Here is a 21,300-nt window from a genome sequence, read left to right as displayed (position 1 = left end):
CTCCTACAATGCTTCTGTATCTTGTGGTGTCTTGAGCCCCTAGAGGAGTTCCTTCATACAGAGATAGCTTCTCACTAGTGGATAATGGTGTATTGACCGGCTTGCAGTCTGCCATGCCGACCCTCTTCAGTAGATCAGACGCATATTTTTCTTGTGTAAGCAGAATTCCACCGCTTGTTTTATGCACCTCAATACCAAGAAAATAGTGAAGCTCTCCCAAGTCCTTCAATGCAAACTGTTCTTTAAGATCTCGAAGTAATGCACTTGTTGCTTGCTCGGTGGAACTTGCCACAATTATGTCATCGACATACACAAGAACAAACATTGTGATGCCTCCCTTACTGAAGAAGAACAAGGATGTGTCAGCCTTGGATGCCTTAAACCCCAATTGAATCAACCGTTCACTTAACCTGGAGTACCATGCTCGAGGAGCTTGCTTCAACCCATATAAGGCTTTATCAAGTTTGCACACATAATTTGGCCGGTTTGGATCCTCAAAGCCAGGAGGTTGATGCATGTATACATCTTCTTCTAAGAGCCCATGTAAAAATGCATTCTGCACATCGAGTTGGTGAAGAGACCATCCACAAGATACAGCTAGAGACAATATAACTCAAATAGTTGCAGCCTTAATTACTGGACTGCATGTATCTTCGTAATCTATTCCATACCTTTGCTTGAAGCCCTTGGCCACAAGATGAGCCTTGTAACGATCTAGACTCCCATCAGACTTTCTCTTGATTTTATACACCCATTTGCACCCTATAACATTGGTTCCCCTTTGTGGTGGAACTAGGTGCCATGTCTTGTTCCTCATCAGTGCTTCATATTCAGAGTTCATGGCCTGTTTCCAATTTTTATCCTGCAGTGCATCAGCTAGATCAGTCGGTTCACCAGTGCTTGCTAACATCCCGTACCTAACAGTGCCATCAGTATAAATTTTCTTCTTTTGAATGCCGCGCTGGAGCCTTGTAACTGGCCGCAAAGGAGCAGGGGCTGGAGGAGAAGGAGCTGCGACTTCTTTTGGAGGAGCAGGAGCTGCGACTTCTTCTGTACCATCCGCAGAGGATCCACTGACGGAAATCTCCCCCGGGGTCCGTATAACGGCATCATCATCAGGTGTTGGAGACACTTCGGCGGCAGGTGATGGTGTATGTGCGGCTGATTGGCCCCCAGGCGGCTGGACCGATGCTGATCCGATCACAGAAGGCGGCCAAGAAACATCTCCGTGATCCATGCTGCTGCTTTCAACGTGTATACCTGGTGCCTGAGGCAAACTAGGGACTCCGGCAGAATTGTTAAATACATTAGGCAAATTAACAGGCAAATTAACATGTTGATCATCCAAACTACTGTCCCCTCGGATACCCACGGAATCAGGAGATAACAGAAGAATTTCTAAGCGCAGACGAGGACCCGCATTAAGATGCATCTCGGCAAAAGGAAAGATTGTTTCATCGAATGTGACGTCTCTAGAGATATAGACATGCCCAGATGTGATGTCCAGACATTTATACCCCCTGTGAAGATTATTATAACCCAAAAAGACGCATCTCTTAGAGCGAACCTAGAGTTTATGGGCATTATATGGGCGAAGATTGGGCCAACAGGCACAACCAAACGTGCGTAGAAAGGAGTAATCTGGTTTTTGACCAAAGAGACGCTCTAGAGGGGTAGTAAAATTGATGACTGCTCTAGGAAGGCGATTAATGAGGTATGTGGCTGTGAGGAACGCTTCGTCCCAAAATTTCAGCAGCATGCTGGCGCCTGAAAGAAGAGCTAAACCAACTTCAACGATGTGCTGATGTTTGCGCTCGGCTGCACCATTTTGTTGATGCGCATGAGGACATGAAACTTGATGCGAAATGCCAACTTTAGTAAAAAAGGAACTAAGCCTTTGATATTCACCACCCCAATCAGTTTGGATGGCTTTTATTTTGCGATCAAGCAACCTTTCAACTAGGTTCTGAAAATCATGAAATTTCTGAAAAACTTCAGACTTAAGCATAATGAGGTAGATCCAGGTAAACTTGCTGTAGTCATCAATAAAACTAACATAATATTGTTTTCTGCCAACAGACTCGATAGCTTGACCCCATACATCAGAGAACACAAGTTCTAAGGGAGCACTAGATCGACTCACTGACTTAGGATAGGGCAACTGGCGTGCCTTTGCTTGTTGACAAGCATCGCACACATGCTCATTATTGGACTCTGAAGCAAATGAAAGGCTATTATTACTAATGATGCGACGGATGACCGGGGAAGCTGGATGTCCTAGTCGTTCATGCCACCGAGACAGAGACGGTCCAGATGCTGCGAGGACTTGTTTTGGCGATGAAGGAAGAGGATATAGCCCCCGATGACAACGGCCTTTAAGCAGAGTTTTCTTGGTTGCCTGATCCTTAACCAAAAAATAAGTGGGGTGAAATTCCATGTAGGCAGAATTATCAGAAGTAAATCGATGAACTGAAATAAGATTTTTGGAAGCCTTAGGTACATGCAGAACATTTTTTAACTAGAGATTGCGGCTAGGGGAAACAATAGTAGATTGACCAACATGTTTAATTGCCATACCTGCACCGCTTGCGGTGTGGATCTGATCACCACCATTGTACTTCTCGCGCATGGAGAGTTTCTCTAACTCGCTGGTGATGTGGTCGGTGGAGCCGCTGTCGGTGTACCAGTTAGTGTCGATGTTGTATGAACTGGTCGCCGCTGCTGCATGCCTTTCTTCAGGGACGAAGTCCTCATTAAAGCGGTACCAACAACGAGCTGCAGTGTGCCCTTCCTTGAAGCACACCTGACAGATCGGTTTGTCCTGCTTCTTGCTGTTGAAGCCGCCTCCTTGCTGATTGCTCCTTTGGCCGCGACCACGACCCCCGCCATTCGGAGGACCGCGGCCACGTCCACGATAGGGACCACCACGGCCACGATTATTGCCACGGCCTCTTCCACGGCCGGCCATGTTGGCCGAGTTCTGATCGCTGCCTTGAACCAGATCCATCCTGGTCTCATAGTTGAGGAGCTGTGAATACAGCTCGTCGACAGTCACCGATTCCACCCTCGTAACGAGGGAGGTAACCAGTGACTCATATTCCGCAGGCAAACCGGTGAGTATGTACTCAACCAGCTCGTCATCAGTGATTGGTCGTCCCACAGCCGCCATCTCATCACTGAAACCTTTCATCTTGGTGAAATAATCGGTAGCAGATGAGTTACCTTTCTTGGTATTGGCGAGGGAGATGCGCAGGTTTACCGCGCGCGCACGGGTTTGTGAGGCAAACATGGCCTCAATCTTGGCCCATGCATCGGCCGTCGTCCTCGTCTTGGCGATGTGGCTGAGAATGGCCGGAGAGACGGAAGTGAGAAGGAAGCTGAGGATCTGCTGATCCCGTGCCTCCCATTCTTCGAACGCCGAGTTGAAGACCTTCTTGCCATTGCCATCCTTGTCATCAATCTCCTTCGCCGGCGGCGGAGAGGCACCAGTGAGATGACCGTGCAGGCGGGCACCGTGCACGGCCGAGAGCACCTGGGCTTCCCAGATGGAGTGATTGCTCCTGGTAAGCTTCTCTGTCACAGCGCCGGCCGAGAGAGGATTGCTGTTAGGGTGATGAAGATTCGAGGAAGACATGATGAGCGGCAGTTGGATCTATTAAGTGTTTATGGCTCTGTATACCATGTAAAAATACAGAGGGCAGATGGTGGAAGCGCTTGGCAAGATGATAGCCAGGGGCGCCGTTCGTGTTGATATATGTAGCACATTTACAAGGTAACAGACTCAGGAGATCACAGCATGGAGCCGGAGGAGCCCGAAATCGTGGCTTCACCGGCTCCGGCTCTTCCCAGTTCATTTTCTGCCTCGATTTCCGAAACGGCTCCTGCTACAGTGTTGCTACAGTGCATCTACAGTGTTACACGCGGAGGAGCTGCGCCAAAGAGGGTCTTATTCTACAGCCTGGTCGGCTGGTGCTGATACGATCGTATACGATCGTAGATTATTACTGCTAGTTGGTTTGGTGTGAGAGAAAAATACTATTCTGACTAAAAATTTACGATTATTTACGACCAAGCGAATAGACAGCTAATATTTTGTTCATGTATTATGTACTGTAAGTACCGTAGTACTACTATGCTGGCGTGCAGGGATTTTGAGAGAAGCACGAGACGTTTGGACAGGAAGATTCTCTGGCTAGGCTAGGAGGCCCAAAGGCGCGAACACAGGCAAGCACAAGCACGGCGGCATGGTGATGTGAGCACGCACTGAACTCTGCACTGCACTTGATTGATAGTAGGAGTACCCATCCTTTTGGCGTGGCAGCAGCCTGTCAAGATGCTGGTCTGCCCTGCTGCTGGAGCAATGCCCAACCGGCGCCCCGACCGAGGTCTCCCGGAGGTCAAAAAGGAGGGCTGGGCTGATGGGCCACCCACGATCCTGGGTACGGAAATCCAGGGAACCCATATTCTTCGGCCTCGTTTGACGTTCGTCCTTGTCCCCCCGCTCACCTCACTTTTTCCAACCACTGTTTGCAAGTTCACGTCGATGATGCCTCGGTGGTCGTGGTGGACCGTTTATTCCTCCTGTCACTGTTTATTCCTCCTACTCCGTGTATGCACTGTTTCACGTGATGGGTCAAAGTCAAAGTCAAACTGGACAGAATCTTCGGTTTGTCAAACTGTCCTGACACACAGAGATACGTACACGAGCTCCTACGTACTCCGCCTCGTACGCACTGTGCAAGTGTGCATGCTTTACGTTTGGGAGCGTGCAAATACTCTACTTTGATTCCTAGAAAGAAAAATAACACAACGCTCAAGTGCAAACTCATATTCCCTCCGTTCCAAACTAGTACACTGTTAACCTACACGACCGCTCGGTCCAGCTACGCCCTGAGTAAACGCCGCACATTGGCCCGTTGCATCCGTTTAATCAGCCGTTTATCCCGTCTACTCACGACTATTTGGTCCGAATAAATAGCAAATATAAGATATGCATGTATTTCAAAATTTGAACTTGGTTATTTTTTTACTAACAATTAGCCTAATTGTATAAAAAGTTTGTATTACAAAAGTAGTTACATTAGATTTCCATTTAGAAATACTTTCTAATAATCGAACTTTTGTTACTATAAATTATATATTACAAATAGGTCAAATATGCTTTTTATCTTTGTTGTTAAAGTATGTCCCAATGGAAAAAAATCCTACTTGGTTGATGATAATACTTTACCACATCGTAAGTAACACATATCATAGTTTTTAGACGTGACAAGTACAGCGCCAATGTTATATAGTTTTTTTTCATGCCAAACTTTAACGTAGCATGAGTGTGGCGTTCGATTTGTTTCCAGTACTTTTTGTACACCTAATTATATTTGTAGTAAAGTTAGACACCAATCAAATTACTCCCTCCACGATAAACAATGCTGAGCCAAAAGACCAAAATACCTCTCTCAAGGAGTATAGAGATGGAGATGTATTGGAAAAAGATAAAATGTATTGGGAAAAGAAAAAAAAACGTTGAGAAGATCAATTATTTTGTGAACAAATTTGAATGTTATAAGATCATCTATTTTGGGACGGAGGGAGTAGACCAAATAATGGACGTGTTGGGACTGCTTAAAATCGGACTTGTAAGGGCTTGTTTGGTTGCGCCCCAGATAGCCTTGTCAGGCGCTGGTGCGCTGCGCTCGCTCGCAGTTGTTCGATTTCAGATGCCTAGGGTGAAGATTGCTACCTAGTCGCTATGCTACTTGGAAGGCTGCAAACCAAACACACCTTAAATGCTTCTTCCAGGCACCACATATTGAAATCAATGAAAAACAAGAATCTCCACCCATTGGCCTTACGATGAACCCTTTGGGACAATAGAATATAGCCGAGGAGGACAAACTAGGATTGCTTACCAACGAGAAAGATTCAATTTGGGATCTAGTCTAATTCAGCCTCCTCACCGCGGATCCAGGCATTAGTCGTGCGATGAATCTAGCGGAGAGAGGGTCACTGGAGGCGGGCATGGGTGATGGATTTGGGGAGCATCAAGTGGGGAGGAGGATCACTAGCGTTGGTATACGAGGCTAGTGCACCGGCATCAGTGGAGGAGGTGGCCGCTCATCATCGGGCAGGCGTGATTCGGGCTGAGACAAGGAGGAATTGCGTGGAGACAAGATGGTGGTTATATAGACATCGACCGTTGTCTCGGTCTAACAACTTTGAGTGTGGGTTTGATTATTGATAGAACCAGAAGGACTCATTTGGATTCATATTTTCGGTTGGATTTTGGACTAACTAGGGTTTTAGATAAGGTAGACCTTTTTGTTTAACTAAGGTTTAACAAAAGGATTTGCTTTTTCTCACTTTGCTAGCTATTTGAATGTGGTTTTCCTACTTCGCTATTGAAAGGATCAAGATGCCCAAGACGGTGGGTGAATTAGGCTAATCTAAATTTTTTCGCAACAAATAAAGCTTATCGCTTAGCCCATTTCACCCCTAGTGCCTAAAGTATTTTCTGTCCTACGCATAAAATTGTGCACCCTAGGTTCCAATCCTATTCTATCATGGCAACACCCTCTCTCTGGAACGCTCCACATAGCGTGCCTCGACGGCGTTTCCGTTCGGCCTCCACAACACCACGGCGACCGTAAGCCACCTTGTGGCCCAGCGCGCGATCCCGTTTCTCACGAACAATGAGTTCGTGGGAATGATTGAAAGCATCACAGAATCCCTCCATGGCCTCCTCACAGAGGGCCTGGGGTTGGACTCTGGTTCTAACTCTAGCAGGGGGAGCCATCACCCTTCCCGGGAGTGCTTCATGGCGGAAACCCCCGAGGGGCACGTCGAAAGCGTCTCTGGGGAGGAAGCCACCCCAACAGGCGACCCCGACGGCAAGGCCATAGGGGAAGCAGCGGCCCCATCTCATGTAAGGATGGAGCAGCTGAGAGCCCGAAAGCTAGAGATCGACGAGGCCGAACAAGAGCTCGTGAGGGAATACGCGAAAATCGATCGCGAGATCGAACGCCCCGAAAACGGCGGGCGCGCACGCGCCGCGGCCCGTAACGTACACCAGAGGATCATCACCGATGATGGAGCCCTTCCTCACTTCGCTCGGGCAAGCCAGAACATCACCGTCGCAATGGCCTTGCTCCATGGCCTCACAGAGGCCGCGACGCTCGAGGATCGTCGGGCCCACCGAGAAATTCGCACGTTGCTCGAACGTGCAGTGACGCGAGCTCGACACCAGTCAGCATACGCCCTCGGTGTGCCCCGCCAAGGATGCATCGGTACACTAGACACCACCAGGCGAGCGACAGCACACCGCTGTCCCGGCGCAGCAACGTCTTGGCCACAACCGCGACGCACGCAGCACCATCAACGCCCACAGACGCGCCTACAACGACTCACGAGAGGGAGCCAAACGCGGCTACCACCCTCGGCGCGGCCGACGCTACGACAGCGGCGAGGACCGAAGCCCGAGCCCTGGCCTGCCAGGCCCTCAGGCCTTCGGCCAGCACATCCTCAACGCTGCGTTCCCACCAAGGTATCGACCGCCTACCAATATCCCTAAATACTCTGGGGAGACAAACCCTGGGCTTTGGCTCGAAGACTATCAACTTGCGTGTCAAGCCGGTGGTGCGGACGATGACGATTTCATCATCCGCAACCTTCCACTGTTTTTGGCCGATTCGGCCCGAGCATGGTTGGAACACCTACCATCCAACGCCGTCCAGAGTTGGGCAGACCTGAGGGAAATCTTTGTGGGGAACTTCCAGGGCACGTACAAGCGCCCTAGGAACCCATGGGACCTCAAGAACTGCTGCTAGAAAGCCAATGAAACCCTCCGCGGGTACATCCGATGCTTCTCCCAGCAGTGCAACGAGCTCCTGAACATCGTCGACGCTGACATGATAGGAGCCTTCCTGTCCGGGACAACCTGCGAGTCTTTGGTCCACAAGCTAGGATGCAAGGGCCCACGGACCACCAAGGAGCTCCTGGACATCACCACCGACCATGCCTCAAGAGAAGAGGCGGTCAGAGCAATCTTTGATTGTTCTGACGGCATGGCAAGGCGGGACGAGGGCACCGACGAAGGTGCCTCCAACTGTTCCGCCAAGAGAAAGAATAAGAAGCAACGGTGCGATGACTCGCTCGTGGCCGCTGCCGACCGCAAGGGTGGCCAGAAGCCCATGGAGGGTACTCTGAACCACTTCGAAAAAATGCTCGAGGGGCCTTGCCCAAACCATGCTTTCCCAGCCAAGCATCTGTACAAGGATTGTGGCCTCATGCGAAAATTCTTGTCCGGAAGCTCCAACAAAGGGGAGTAGGGGAAGGATCCGCCCCCACTACGGACGACACCGAGGAGAAGGACGACGCCTTCCTGACTCTAAACGATGCCCTCATGATCTTCGGAGGATCAACGGCTTACGACTCCAAACGACGCTAGAAGATCACACGCCGCGAGGTCTATACGACCGGACCGACCACGCCTGCTTTCCTTCGGTGGTCAGAATCCACCATAACCTTCGACAGGACCGACCATCCGGATGCCATCCCACACCCGGGAAGGTACCCGCTTGTGGTCGACCCGATCGTTGTCCCAAAGCGACTCATGAAAGTACTGATGGACGGAGGCAGCGGCCTCAACATCATGTACGCCTAGACGCTCGACGAGATGGGCGTCGACCTAACAAACCTCCGCCCCATCCGAGCTCCTTTCCACGGAGTCATGCCTGGCAGACAGGTCGTACCACTGGGACAAATCGATCTGCCCGTCACTTTCGGGGATCAGTCCAATTACAGGACTGAGACCCTCACCTTCGACGTGGCAGGGTTCTCCAGAACTTTCCACGCCATCCTGGGACGTCCATGTTACGCGAAGTTCATGGCCATCCCCAACTATACATACCTCAAGCTGAAGATGCTGGGTCCCCACGGGGTCATCACTGTCGGCACCTCCTTCCGGCGCGCTTACGAGTGCGAAGTCGAATGCTGTGGCCACGCCACGGCAGTCGTTGCCTCCGAAGAGCTCGCCACCCTCAGGGGGAGGTCTCCAAAGAAGCGCCCGACGCGAAGAAATCGACCGGGTCGTTTGAATCGGCAGAGGGTTCCAAGGAGGTCCTCGTGGACCCCAGCAGCTCCGAGGGTAAAAAGGTACGCATTGGTACCACGCTCTCCTCCGAATAGGAAAGCGCGCTCGTCGACTTCATCCGCGATAACAAAGACATCTTTGCGTGGAAACCCTCGGATATGCCAGGCATCCCGAGGGAAGTCGTCGAGCATACCTTGAAAATCCACCCAGGCTCCAAGCCGGTGAAGCAACGCCTGCGCCGCTTCGACGAGGAAAAGCGTAGGGCCATCGGTGAAGAGATGGCAAAACTGTTGGCCGCTGGGTTCATCAGGGAAGTACACCACCCAGAGTGGTTAGCAAATCCCGTTCTTGTGCGAAAGAAGAGAGGGAAATGGAGGGTGTGTGTCGACTACACGGGCCTCAACAAGGCATGCCCAAAGGACATGTTTCCTTTGCCACGCATAGACCAAATAGTTGATTCTACCTCAGGGTGCGAAACCCTCTGCTTCCTTGACGCATACTCCAGCTACCACTAGATCACGATGAGAGAGTCCGACCAGCTCGCGACGTCTTTTATCACCCTCTTCGGATCGTTCTGCTACATTTCAATGCCGTTCAGTCTGAAGAGCGCTGGGGCAACTTACCAGCGCTGTATGCTCAACTGCTTTGGGGACCTTTTCGGGCGGACCGTTGAGGCCTACGTCGACGACATCGTAGTTAAGTCCAAACGGGCTGACCACCTTGTCGTCGACCTTGAACAAACCTTTGCGAAACTCCGGGCAAATGGCATCAAACTCAATCCTGAAAATTGTGCTTTCGGGGTCCCGAGGGGCATGCTGCTCGGCTTCATTGTCTCCGAGCGCAGCATCAAAGCCAACCCAGAGAAAATCTCAGCCATCACATGGATGGGCCTGATCTAGAACATAAAGGGGGTTCAGCGGATCGCAGGGTGCCTCGCCGCCCTCAGCCGATTCATTTCGTGCCTCGGTGAACGAGGACTCCCCCTTTATCGACTCCTAAAGAAAGCCGACCGCTTCGAGTGGACAGCCAAGGCCTAGGAGGCGCTTGACATAGTCAAGCTACTTCTAACAAAACCCCCTGTCCTGGTTCCTCCAAGCAATGGAGAATTCCTCCTGCTATACATAGCGGCCACCACGCAAGTGGTCAGCGCTGCCTTAGTAGTAGAATGGGAAGAAGAGGGGCACGCCTTCAAGGTGCAGCGCCCTGTGTATTTCATTAGTGAGGTACTATCCGACTCCAAAACCCGCTACTCCCAAATCCAGAAACTCCTATACACCGTCCTCATCACCAAGAGGAAGCTACGCCACTACTTCGAGTCACACCCTATGACAGTCGTGATGTCGTCCCCCCTCGGTGAGGTCATCCATAGCCAGGATGCCATAGGAAGAACCACAAAGTGGGCACTTGAGCTGATGGATCAAGGCATCGCATATGCCCCCTGAACGGTGATCAAATCCCAGGTGCTGGCTGACTTCATCGCTGAGTGGACCGAGATCCAGATGCCACCGGCGGTCATCGATTAAGAGTATTGGACGATGTACTTCGATGGGTCGCTGATGAAAAAGGGCGCCGGCATAAGGCTAGTCTTCGTATCACCCCTCGGGGTCTGGATGAGCTACATGGTTCGGCTCCATTTCCCCTCATCAAATAATGTCGCCGAATACGAAGCGCTCATCAATGGCCTACGAATCGCCATCAAGTTAGGCATCTGACGCCTCGACATCAGGGGCGACTCCCTGCTGGTCGTCAATCAAGTCATGAAAGAATCGAGCTGCCACGACGCCAAGATGGCGGCGTACTGCCAAGAAGTCCGACGGCTAGAGGACATATTCGACAGCCTCGAGCTCAATCACATCCCAAGGCACCTCAACGAAGCGGCCGACGCGCTCACAAAAGCAGCGTCCGGCCGAGAGCCAGTGCCAACGGGTGTCTTCGCCGATGATCAACACAAGTCCTCGGTGCGCTATGAGGGGTCGGAACAGGCCGACGATGGCCCATCTAATCTAGCCCCGAGGGCCGACCCGCCGACTGCTCCGTCCGACCCCGAGGTCATGGAGCTTGAAGAGGATCCAGCCATAGAGCCCGACCCTCTGAATGACTGGAGAATGCTTTTCCTTGACTACCTCCTCCGCGACACACTATCGACGGACAAGACGGAAGCACGACGGCTCGCACATCGCACCAAGTCCTTCGTTCTTGTAGAAGGAGAACTCTACAAACGGAGCCACATCAGGATCCTACAGCTCTGCATCCCCAGCGAACAGGGAAGACTTCTGCTAAGCAACATCCATGGCGGGGTCTGCGGTCACCAAGCCACGCCGAGGACCTTGGTTGGAAATGCATTCCGACAGGGCTTCTACTGGCCCACCGCAGTAGCCGACGCTGAGCAAATTGTATGTGCCTACGAAGAGTGTCAGTACTACGCTCGACAGACTCACCTCCCGGCCTAGGCGCTCTAGATGATCCCCATCATGTGGCCCTTCGTGGTCTAGGGGCTCAACCTGGTTGGGCCACTCAAAAAGGCGCACAGGGGCTTCACCCACCTGCTTGTCACCATAGACAAGTTTACGAAATGGATCGAGGCTCAGCCGATCTCCATGATCAAATCCGAGCAAGCTGTGTTCTTCTTCCTCGACATCATCCATCGCTTCGGAGTACCGAACTCCATCATCACAGACAATGGCACACAGTTCACTGGCAGGAAATTCATTCGATTCTGCGATGAACAACACATCCGGATCGATTGGGCGGCCGTCGCGCACCCTCAGATGAACGGGTAGGTCGAGCACACAAACGGCATGCTTCTACAGGACCTCAAGCCCAGGATCTTCAACCGGTTGAACAAGTTCGGCGCGCGCTGGCTCGCCGAGCTCCTAGCGGTGCTCTGGAGCCTAAGGACAACTCCCAGCCGGGCCACTGGCTACACACCTTTCTTCATGGTCTATGGTTCCGAGGCCATTCTCTCGATGGACCTTGACTACGGAGCACCAAGAATCAGAGCCTACGACGAACAGGGGGCCGAAGCATCCCACCAAGACGCCATGGACCAGCTAGACGAAGCCCACGACATCGCCCTCCTCTGTTTGGCCAAGTACCAGCAGGCGTTGCGACGATACCACAGCCGATGGGTGCGGGACCGAGCCTTCAACGTCGAGGACCTTGTCCTCTGCCTCGTGCAGAGCAACAAGGACGGCCACAGGCTATCTCCACCCTAGGAGGGGTCGTACGTCATCGCGGAAGTACTCTGCCCAGGCGCCTACAAGTTGAAAACCATCAACGGCGAGGTCTTCACCAACGCCTAGAACATCGAGCAGCTACGTCGTTTTTACCCTTAAATAAACACATACTTCTTCTTATCGGTTCTTGTCTTTACAAATCCCCGATCTTTAGTGACATCCGATCCCTACAAACTGCGAGGGGTCGGACCTCACTCGGGGGCTGATACAAATGATATAAGTACGTTTATCTTGCAAACACTTCCTGTGTTACCTTTGCAAACATTCTCTAAGTTTTGCACTCTTCCCATAACAAGTCCTAAGGGCTAGGATTTTGGGAGCAAACTCTGAGTACAATTGGTAGGACTACAGGAAACCCATGCCCAGCTGCTACGACCTCCTTGCTCACCAGCCTAATCAGAATTAACTCACCCGCACTCCTAGTTTCTTGCAACTTGAGCCATGGGAAGGGTCAGAGAGCATCAAAACCTCTTCTATAAAAAGAGGAAGCTGAAAAACTGTTTGCCGTAACGAAAGATAAAAATTTGTTCATTCTTTGCACAAATTCACCACTCACAAAGTGATTTCTTTACAAAAAGGACTATTCACTCGGGGGCTCCCCACAAACTTATTCAATTACAGTCTCTACCTAGCTCTGCTATGAGTACTACTGCGGCCGCTGCGCCATGCTCTCCATCGGCAACGTCCAACCATGTACACAGCCCAGTTCGTCTACTATGGCCGCCGTGCCATGCTCTCCATCGGCGACGTCCTACTGCTTCATGGGATCCTCGACGGCGCCGTCATTTGCAACATCGAGCACCACGTCGATGACTGCGGCGCCTGTGCTGGGGCATCCAGGGACTACGCCATCATCATTAGCCGCAACCACGATAGCGGCGCCTGCACCGGGGCGTCTAGGGACTACGCCATCATCATCAGCCGCAACCCCAACAGTGGCACCTCCGCCGGGACATCCAGGAACTACGCCATCAGCCGCAACCCTGACAATGACGTCAGGGTAGGAAGCGCCTCCCGCCGAAGGAAGGCTACAACGAACGACAACAAAGTCGATGACGCTCAGCACCCTCCAGTGCCCCTCCTCTTTCGGCAGCGGTGACCCCTCCTCAGCACAGGCGACCCGCACCATCTCATCTACGTTGGATGACCTCCAGCTCGACATCACGCTCCAGATTCATGAGCGGATCTATGAGTTTTTTCTCTCCCTGGCATTACCCTCTCTTACTTAGGAACCGATGCATTCAGTGGAAAGGAAGGAGAAGAGGTGGTGGCTCAGAAGCTGGCGAGGAGGTGGGACAAGAACTCTGCCCCCCTATTTAAAGAAGGGGCTCAGCAGCTAAGGAAAGGCGAAAGGTTGGGACGAAAAACTCTCTGCCTTCCCCTATTCAATGCAAATGCGAAATCAATGCTGATAGAAATCTGAGGGGACGCGATGGAGCCAGAGGGACGCGCTCTAGTCGACAAGACGTCGCCTGGTCAGGCGGAACGTCGTCTGGGCGTAGCCCGCCACTAATGTGCCCCGGGCGCAACAACCGGGGCATGCTCGTATGCAGGCAACTCTCCACTTCCCCAGGCAGGACCGCGGAACAATCCAACAACGAAACCCCCCTCTAGGGGGAGCCCAACAGGCCGCCTGGGTCGATCGGGCGGCCCAGGCAAAACAACGAACGAACGACCATTGAAAGATGGGCACCTCTGTTTACTTACTTTGAGTGTAAATTTCTTCACCGAGCCTCCGACCTCGGCAACAACAGAGGCACGGACATTGCTTGGGGGCTGCCGAGGGTGTCTATTTGTTTAGACACCCCCTTCGCCCAACCCCTCCTTACATTTAAAACTAGAAGCGTGGCGTGTGGGTATAAAACTTTGAATACAGCTGGATGAACCGCCGGACCTTACGCCTCGACGGCTACGGTGTTTTATGTTTACCAGCATAAATCAAACTGATAGTTCCCCGCACCGAAAGCCTCGGCTCCCGCCTTCCCGAAAAGGGTTTGGAGCAGTCCACCTGCAGAACCTCCTTCGAGGAGAGGATGTCAGGTCGACTAAATCACAAATTACCGCTGAGGAACAAGAACAAAAAATAGCGACTCTTATGCAGGTTACGCCAACCTCGTCGCAAACATCGGGTCCAAACCCCGCGTGGACACATCTGGTTAGAGGTTGCTAGCGCTCGTGTCACCAAGGTAACGTAACCAAACCCCACTTTCATTTCAATTAAGTAATACATTGAAACCATACATCCAAACATTGCATATGCAAATCTCTGCATCTCAACGCTTTGTGTCGCGTCACGAGGCAGCAACCGCCTCATCCAATATGAGTGGTGACCTACTGAGGTTCGAAGGCCGACCCGCGAAGGGCTCAAGGCCGCCTTGCGTCAAACAGAGCCAGGAGAGAAAAATAGAGACGAGCCCCAGCGGCCTTGCCCGACCCCGCTCAGAGGCAGACAGGGACATCTCGACCTTTCTCGTTCGATTCTAACCCTGAGCCGAACCCACAGAATCTCCATCGAGGACAGGCCAACGGGCCACCTAAGCCTATTGAACGGCTCGAGCATCTGCCGGGAGGCGGGTTAAGAAGTAGTGAAATGCCACATGAGGGCTCTACTGATCCCATCAACAAATGATGGACCCGGATTTCACACGAACATACCCAATAGCGAGCTCATTGAGCGCGACACTCGAGCCATCGAGGCAAGTGTCGTCGACTCAGCCCCTCTGATTGCAGAAACCGAGGACAGGGTAATGCACGAAAACATGGCCGACCCCCATCAGACCCTAAAGGGCTTGGGGGCTTGAGCCGGATCGAGAGACCAAGGTTCGAAGGCTAACCCGCGAAGGGTCCAGAGCCGCCCCGCGTCGAACAACAGCCAGGGGAGAAAACATAGATGAGCCTCGACGGCCTCTGCCCAACCCGCATTGAGGCGGGTAGGGTCATCTCAACCTTCTAGTTCAATCCAGCCCCTAGCCGAGCCCATTAAAACCCCATTGAGGGGGAATCTATTGGAAGGCGGGGCAAGGAGCAACGGAATACCACCCAAAGGCTTTGCCAACTCTGTCACAAAGCATTGGGATCAGATTCTGCTCGAACATCCCCGTTAACAAGCTCATGAAACACGTCACTCGAGCCATCCAGGCAAGTAACGTCACTTCCTTCGCTCCGATCTCTAGTAACATCCGACCCCAGCAACCACAAGGGGTCGGATCTCACTCGGGGGCTGATAAAGGTACAGGTACCTCCTTTCCTTTTTTCAAAAAAATGTTTACAGCAGACCTCTTCCTCGCACCAAGACTGGCGGCAAAGTTCGAGGGAACAGATTGGTAAGACTACAAAAGGCCCACGCCCAGATAGCTACGGTAATTTTGCTCAACTAGCACAATCAAAATTTCCCCTAAACACCATGGGCCCTACGGTCTAAACAAACGAAAGGGTCGGATCACGTAAATCTTTTCTCATTAAGGGAAGAAGGTAAGACCAAACAAAAGAAACCAAATTGCAAAACAAAAGCCACGAATCCGTTTTCGGACACAAAAGTACTAACACTTGTTCACATATTACAGATAAGTGTTTATCAAACCTATTCAACTAACTACTTCCGCGAAGGGAGAACCTCTTCTTTCAGCCTATTCGCCAGGTTCCGTGCAAGGGGAGCCACCGCCTTCTCCATCTCGTCTAGCTCAGCATCTTCATAGACCGGCGCGAAGCCTTGGCTCATTACCTCCAAGTTGATCTCCTGATCATAATGAGAACGGGCAACGGCGAAGGCCTGGGTGATCCCAACGTGAAAGGCATCCTCCTCAAGTTGCCCTACCTGCACTGTGATACCCGCAGCATGAGTCACGAGCAAGCTGGTTCCCTCTAGTTACGCCACCCCTAGATCGTTGATGACCACCCCGACAGCGGCTTGCTGAAAGTCGTGCTCGTCGCTCTCGGTCTGAAGGATCCATCGCACTTCAGTAAGCTCCTTGTCCAACCTAGCAGCGATGTCCTCGACGTCCAACCTCTGATTCACCGTGGCTCCAAGGTCCGCCTGGTGGGACTCGACCACCCGACGCTCCTCGTCGCGCTCCCGGATGGCTCGATCATGATCCTCATGAGTTGTGCCGCGCTCTGAGCGAAGTCTTTCCTTGGTCTAGCGTAGCTTGTCTTGCTCCTTGCGCAACCGGGCGATCGCCTCGGTGTCCCGGTCCGCCCTCTGCTGCAACGCCGCGGACCTCTCCTTAGCCTTCAGCTTGAGGTTCTGCTCCATCTTCAGCTCCGCCAGGAGCTCGACGGCCTGCTCACTGGCCGCAGCGTCCTTCTAGAGCAGCTCGTCCCGCTCCTTTCGGATCCTGGCGGCCTCCTCCCCATCTAGCTTCACCTTCGCTGATAGGTCCTCGAACATCCCATGTATCTCCTCCATGTCCCGACGCGCCTCGGCCTCCCGTTGCTGGGCGGTAGCCAGTTACACTCCCACATCTCCTCACAGCTAGGCCTCCTCGGTGAGGTGGTCCCATTCCGCCTTATGCTCATGGAGGAACCGGGATTTGTTCCAGCTACGAGCAACAATACTCTAAAAAGAGGACCGGAATAAAAAAACACGAAAACACTGAAATGCGTGAAGAAAGAAGAAAACGAGGGAGAAAATCAAGCAGATACCCGGCTAGAAGGAACGAGGATTTTGCGCAAGGCACCACTGGCCTCCCTCAAGGCACCCATCATAGCTGAGAACCCGACATCAAGATTTTCCCGTTCCAAGCTCTCGGCAGCGTCGTCGAGCGAAAAAAGAACTGACGATGGGTCCTGAGCAGCCATCCACTGGAGCGGCGGCTCGCCTCGTGCAGGGGAGCGGTTGCCTCCCGACAATAGGGCCAAAGGTGGCTCCCTTCTGGTCCTCCCCACCACTGTCACAACACTCGAAGATCCTCTGTTCATGTCCTCCTCCATCGGGCCCACCTCGGGCGCCGTGGCCTGGGCCGCCGGTGGCACGGATTGCGCTGCTCCCTCAGACGCCGCCATGACGACGTCCGACCCCACTGGGCTTGCTGCGGTCGCGGGCACCACCGCTAAGGTCTCTGATGGCATGGATTGCGCCGCTCCCATGGACGCCATCGCGACTGCATCCGGATGCACCTGACTCGTCAGGGTTGGGGACCGTCCGGCCGCGTCCCTCTCTATCCAGCCCGCGTCGAACGCCGTCGTTTGAGCCATTGGAGGCACAGACTGCGCTGGCCCCTCGGACACCACCATGGCCATGTCTGGCGGCTCCTGGCTGGGCGCGGTCACGATCACATCTGCTGGCGATGCCGGACTCTCGGCTAGCAGGGTCACGCCCACCACGAAAGACACCGCCTACTCGGCAACCACCGAGGGTGCGGGCGCCGCTGGATCGGCCAACGAGGCCGCAGCGTCGATGCCACTCCTGCCTAAAATAGGGGCGACAACAGGTAGCGTGGTCCATCCTGCCTGGTGGGCAAGGCTCTTCTTGGGCGCCAACCCCAGAGAGTGGCCCGTCCACAAGAATCTACATGAAGGTGAAGGGCATAAGGTCAAAGCAGAAAAATAAAAAGGACGAAAAACAGGGGAATCAATGGCTTACTCTGACGCCTTTGGGTGGTGGGAACATTTTGGGGACGAACCCCTAGACCCCTCCGACTCGTTTGGGTGGGCCCGTTTCGAGCCTGCCCCCTGCTCCTGAGTAGGGGAGCTCATGTCCCTTATCTCCGAGGGCGCAGCAACAGAGTCGCCCCTCTCCGTCAATGCCTCGGGCAGGGCGGTGGCACTACCCGCCTCCGTCATCTCGTGGGGCGCAACAACATAGCTGCCTCCCTCTATCAACACCTCGAGGGCAGCAGCAGGTTCGCCTCCTCCCATCCACCGATCCTCCGTCGGCACCCTGCGCGAAGCGGCGGACTCTCTGGCTCCCGCCGGCCCCGAGGACGGGCTGGAGGTTCGGCCCACCTCAGCCGACCTCACGGACTCGCTTCCCTCCGCGTGGAACAGGAAGGGCCCCTGCATGGACGGGCGGGCACTTGTCAGCGTGTCCTCGACCTCCAGGACATCCCAATCCATGTTAGCAGCTACCTCGTCATCATCGTCGTCGTCATCGTCATCATCACTACCAGTCTCCTCTCCTCGATCTCGAGCTTGCTGCCTCCATATCACCTTTTTCTTCGTGAGCTCCCTCATCCTCTTGTCCCAACCAGCCATGGCACGATTCATTGTCGTCCGAGTTGGGTCCTTTGGCAGCGGAGTTGGGCTGTCCTTGAAGAATAGTCCCCCTGGCTGGTCCCGCTATCCCGAGGTTAGCATCAGGAGGCCGAAAATTCAAATGAAAAGAAAAGCAAGGGGAAAGGAAACTTACGAATTCAACGAACCCCAGTTCCGGCCGCATTGGGGGATGCCCCGGCACCGGATACACAAAGTCAAGGATGGCACCAACGGAGTCCTTCATGGGCTTCATCGCCTCCTTGATGCGCTGCGCCACTTCAGAGGGAGGGAGCACTTTGTCAGAAAGCACCGTCCCTTCGAACGATGCTTCGGGCACCATCTGATACAGGGGAAGCGCGCGTGCCATCAGCGGTGCAACCCTCCTCGCGTGGTAGGCACCGATAATCCCCGATCCCTTCATGCCCCACTACTTCAGAGTTCGGAGGGCGACAAGACGGTCATTAAGGTGCTTCTTCTCCTTGCCCGTGACACCCCACCCCCATGACCCCGGGGTCTCCATGATGTAGTGCCCGGTGAAAGTTGGCAAGGGGGCGGCGGCGTCATTCTTGACATAGAACCATTGCGAATGCCACCCCTTGTTGGAGGTGGACAGACGCATTAGCGGGTACGCTCCTGCCCGGTTGCTATGGAGGTGGATGCCAGCGCACCCCACCAGCACATGTAGCTCTTGCTTCCCGGCCCGCCTCTTCAGAAGATTGATGGCGAAGAGATACCGCCATAGGTCAAAGTGGGGACTGATCCCTAAGAACCCCTCGCACAGGGCGACAAACGCCGCAATGTGCTAGATCCCGTTGGGGGTAAGGTGTTGAAGCTCCACCTGGTAGTAGTCCATTAGTCCCCGAAGGAACTGATGGGTGGGCGTGATGAATCCTCGCTCGTGGAAGTGGGCGAAAGACACGATGTACCCTTCAGGCGGCTCCGGTTCCTCCTCTTCACCGGGCAGCCGCCACTCCTCAGCGGCTGTCAATGGGCGAAGGAGGCCTCGGTGGATGAGGCCCTCTAAGCGCCGAGGGGAGATGTTGGATTTGTACCCCGGGTCCATTGCGATGGCGGGAGCAGCACGGGGAAGAAGGCAGCGGTGAGTTTAATGGTGGGAACAGTGTGCGTGTCGGAGGCTCTAGCGATTGACGGCGAAGGCTGGCGATGCGAAGGCAAAAGGGCAGAGTACGGAACCCTAGGGCGGACCCCGTGGTTTTATAGGGGCGACGAATGCGAGAAGTGCAACCGTCCGCCTCGATCTCCGGGCCTGCCACGCGCACCGCCGCATCACCTCGCGGGATACACGCCCATGATCCCTATCCTTTCCCACTAAAACCACGCTGGACGGTTCGCCTTCCCAAGCAGACCGGACTCCTTTCCCATAGATGGGACATGGATCATAACGCTTCTTCTCTAGCCCACCTGGGAATGGAACGTCCAGGGATCGGCCCAACGGTCTCAACGACCAACCCAACAGAAGATGGGCTCGTAAGCAACCGGAACCCAGGTACACGAGCATCAACTAGGCCTAGATCCAAAGTCGAGCCCCAGCCAGGTTAACCCTAGACAAAATCCCTACAAACGGGACACCAGGGTTCCCTTAAAAGCTTTTCGGTTGATGAAACCAAACCTCATAGCCCTACCCGCAAAGGGTCCGAAGCACCCCCTAGGTGATTATGCCCAAATCACCCGGGGGCTCGGGGGCTGCACCCATCGGGTGTGCTCGCGCGCACCCTCTGGCAAATCAAAGCACCCCCAGGCGACTCTGCCCAAATCACCCAGGGGCTAGGGGGCTACACCCATCGGGTGCGCTTGCGCACACCCTCTGGCAAATCAAAATACCCCCCGGGCAATTCTGCTCGAATCACTCAGGGGCTCAGGGGCTACTATCGAGGATCTAATACCGGGGTACCCAATGAGGTGGAACTGATAAACCATCGAACGTTGACACTCCCGATTAGACAAGAACATTACTGCGTCTCTTGTCCAAAACGACGGGAGACTGGTTCCGCCTCACCCGACCCTCGAGGGTCAGACTCCACCTCGCCTGACCCCCGAGGGCTAGGCTCTGCCTTGCCCAACCCCTGAGGGCTAGGCTTTGCCTCACCCGACCCCCAAGGGCTAGGCTCCGTCTCGCCCTACGGCCGAGGGCAGACTCCGCCTCTCCCTACAAGTACACCCTGCTCCATCATAAGGATGAGCATGAGGTACGACATGACACTTGAGTCAAACACAGCGCCAAGGACCATGCCCTGCGCCGCGGCAGAAAAAGTACCGCTAGGGTACGATGGGATGGGCGCTTTAGACCATTCTTGCATTTCATAGTCCGAGCAGTATTGTAGGCACCGCCTTCAGCCCTCAGACACAGAACCCGACATAGACATACGACAACCACTACGGTCTAGGAAGAGACTCGTGCCCTCTACAATGATAGATGTACTATCACCACACCGTGGTCCCAAAGGAGCGGCGCTTGCTCCACGACCCTGTGGGCCCACCAGATCGGAGCACTCGCTTCGGCCTCTGGACGCCCTCTCCGATCGAAAGGCCTTGCCCAAAGTGCTACTTCTGACTCTGACCCCCGCGTCCCTTCAATCGGGGCTCATAGGAACTAGAAGGCGTGCGGAGAAAGGCAGGACAAGGCTCATAAGTCAAAACCACTGTACCAGAGACCATACTCTGCGTGGAGCAATACTCTTCAGCCATCCTAACATTCTACAGTGGCATCAACAGTGTTGTAGGCACCTACCATTATCTGGTACGCTCTGGTATAGGTGACAAGGCTGG

The 21,300-nt window shown here is 53.6% G+C and overlaps 1 protein-coding gene across 1 annotated transcript; it reads left to right on the top strand.

Annotated features, from left to right (window-relative positions):
- Window positions 1–10,872: 10,872 nt before the first annotated feature.
- Window positions 10,873–11,535, top strand: LOC136503091 (uncharacterized). The gene has a single exon (XM_066498280.1). It carries the CDS (start codon window positions 10,873–10,875, stop codon window positions 11,533–11,535), a length of 663 nt encoding a protein of 220 aa, XP_066354377.1.
- The last annotated feature ends 9,765 nt before the right edge of the window (window positions 11,536–21,300 follow it).

The sequence above is a fragment of the Miscanthus floridulus genome, chromosome 14, assembly GCF_019320115.1.
Source record: "Miscanthus floridulus cultivar M001 chromosome 14, ASM1932011v1, whole genome shotgun sequence".
NCBI classification, from domain to species: domain Eukaryota; kingdom Viridiplantae; phylum Streptophyta; class Magnoliopsida; order Poales; family Poaceae; genus Miscanthus; species Miscanthus floridulus.
This window is presented reverse-complemented; position numbering and strand designations above follow the sequence as displayed.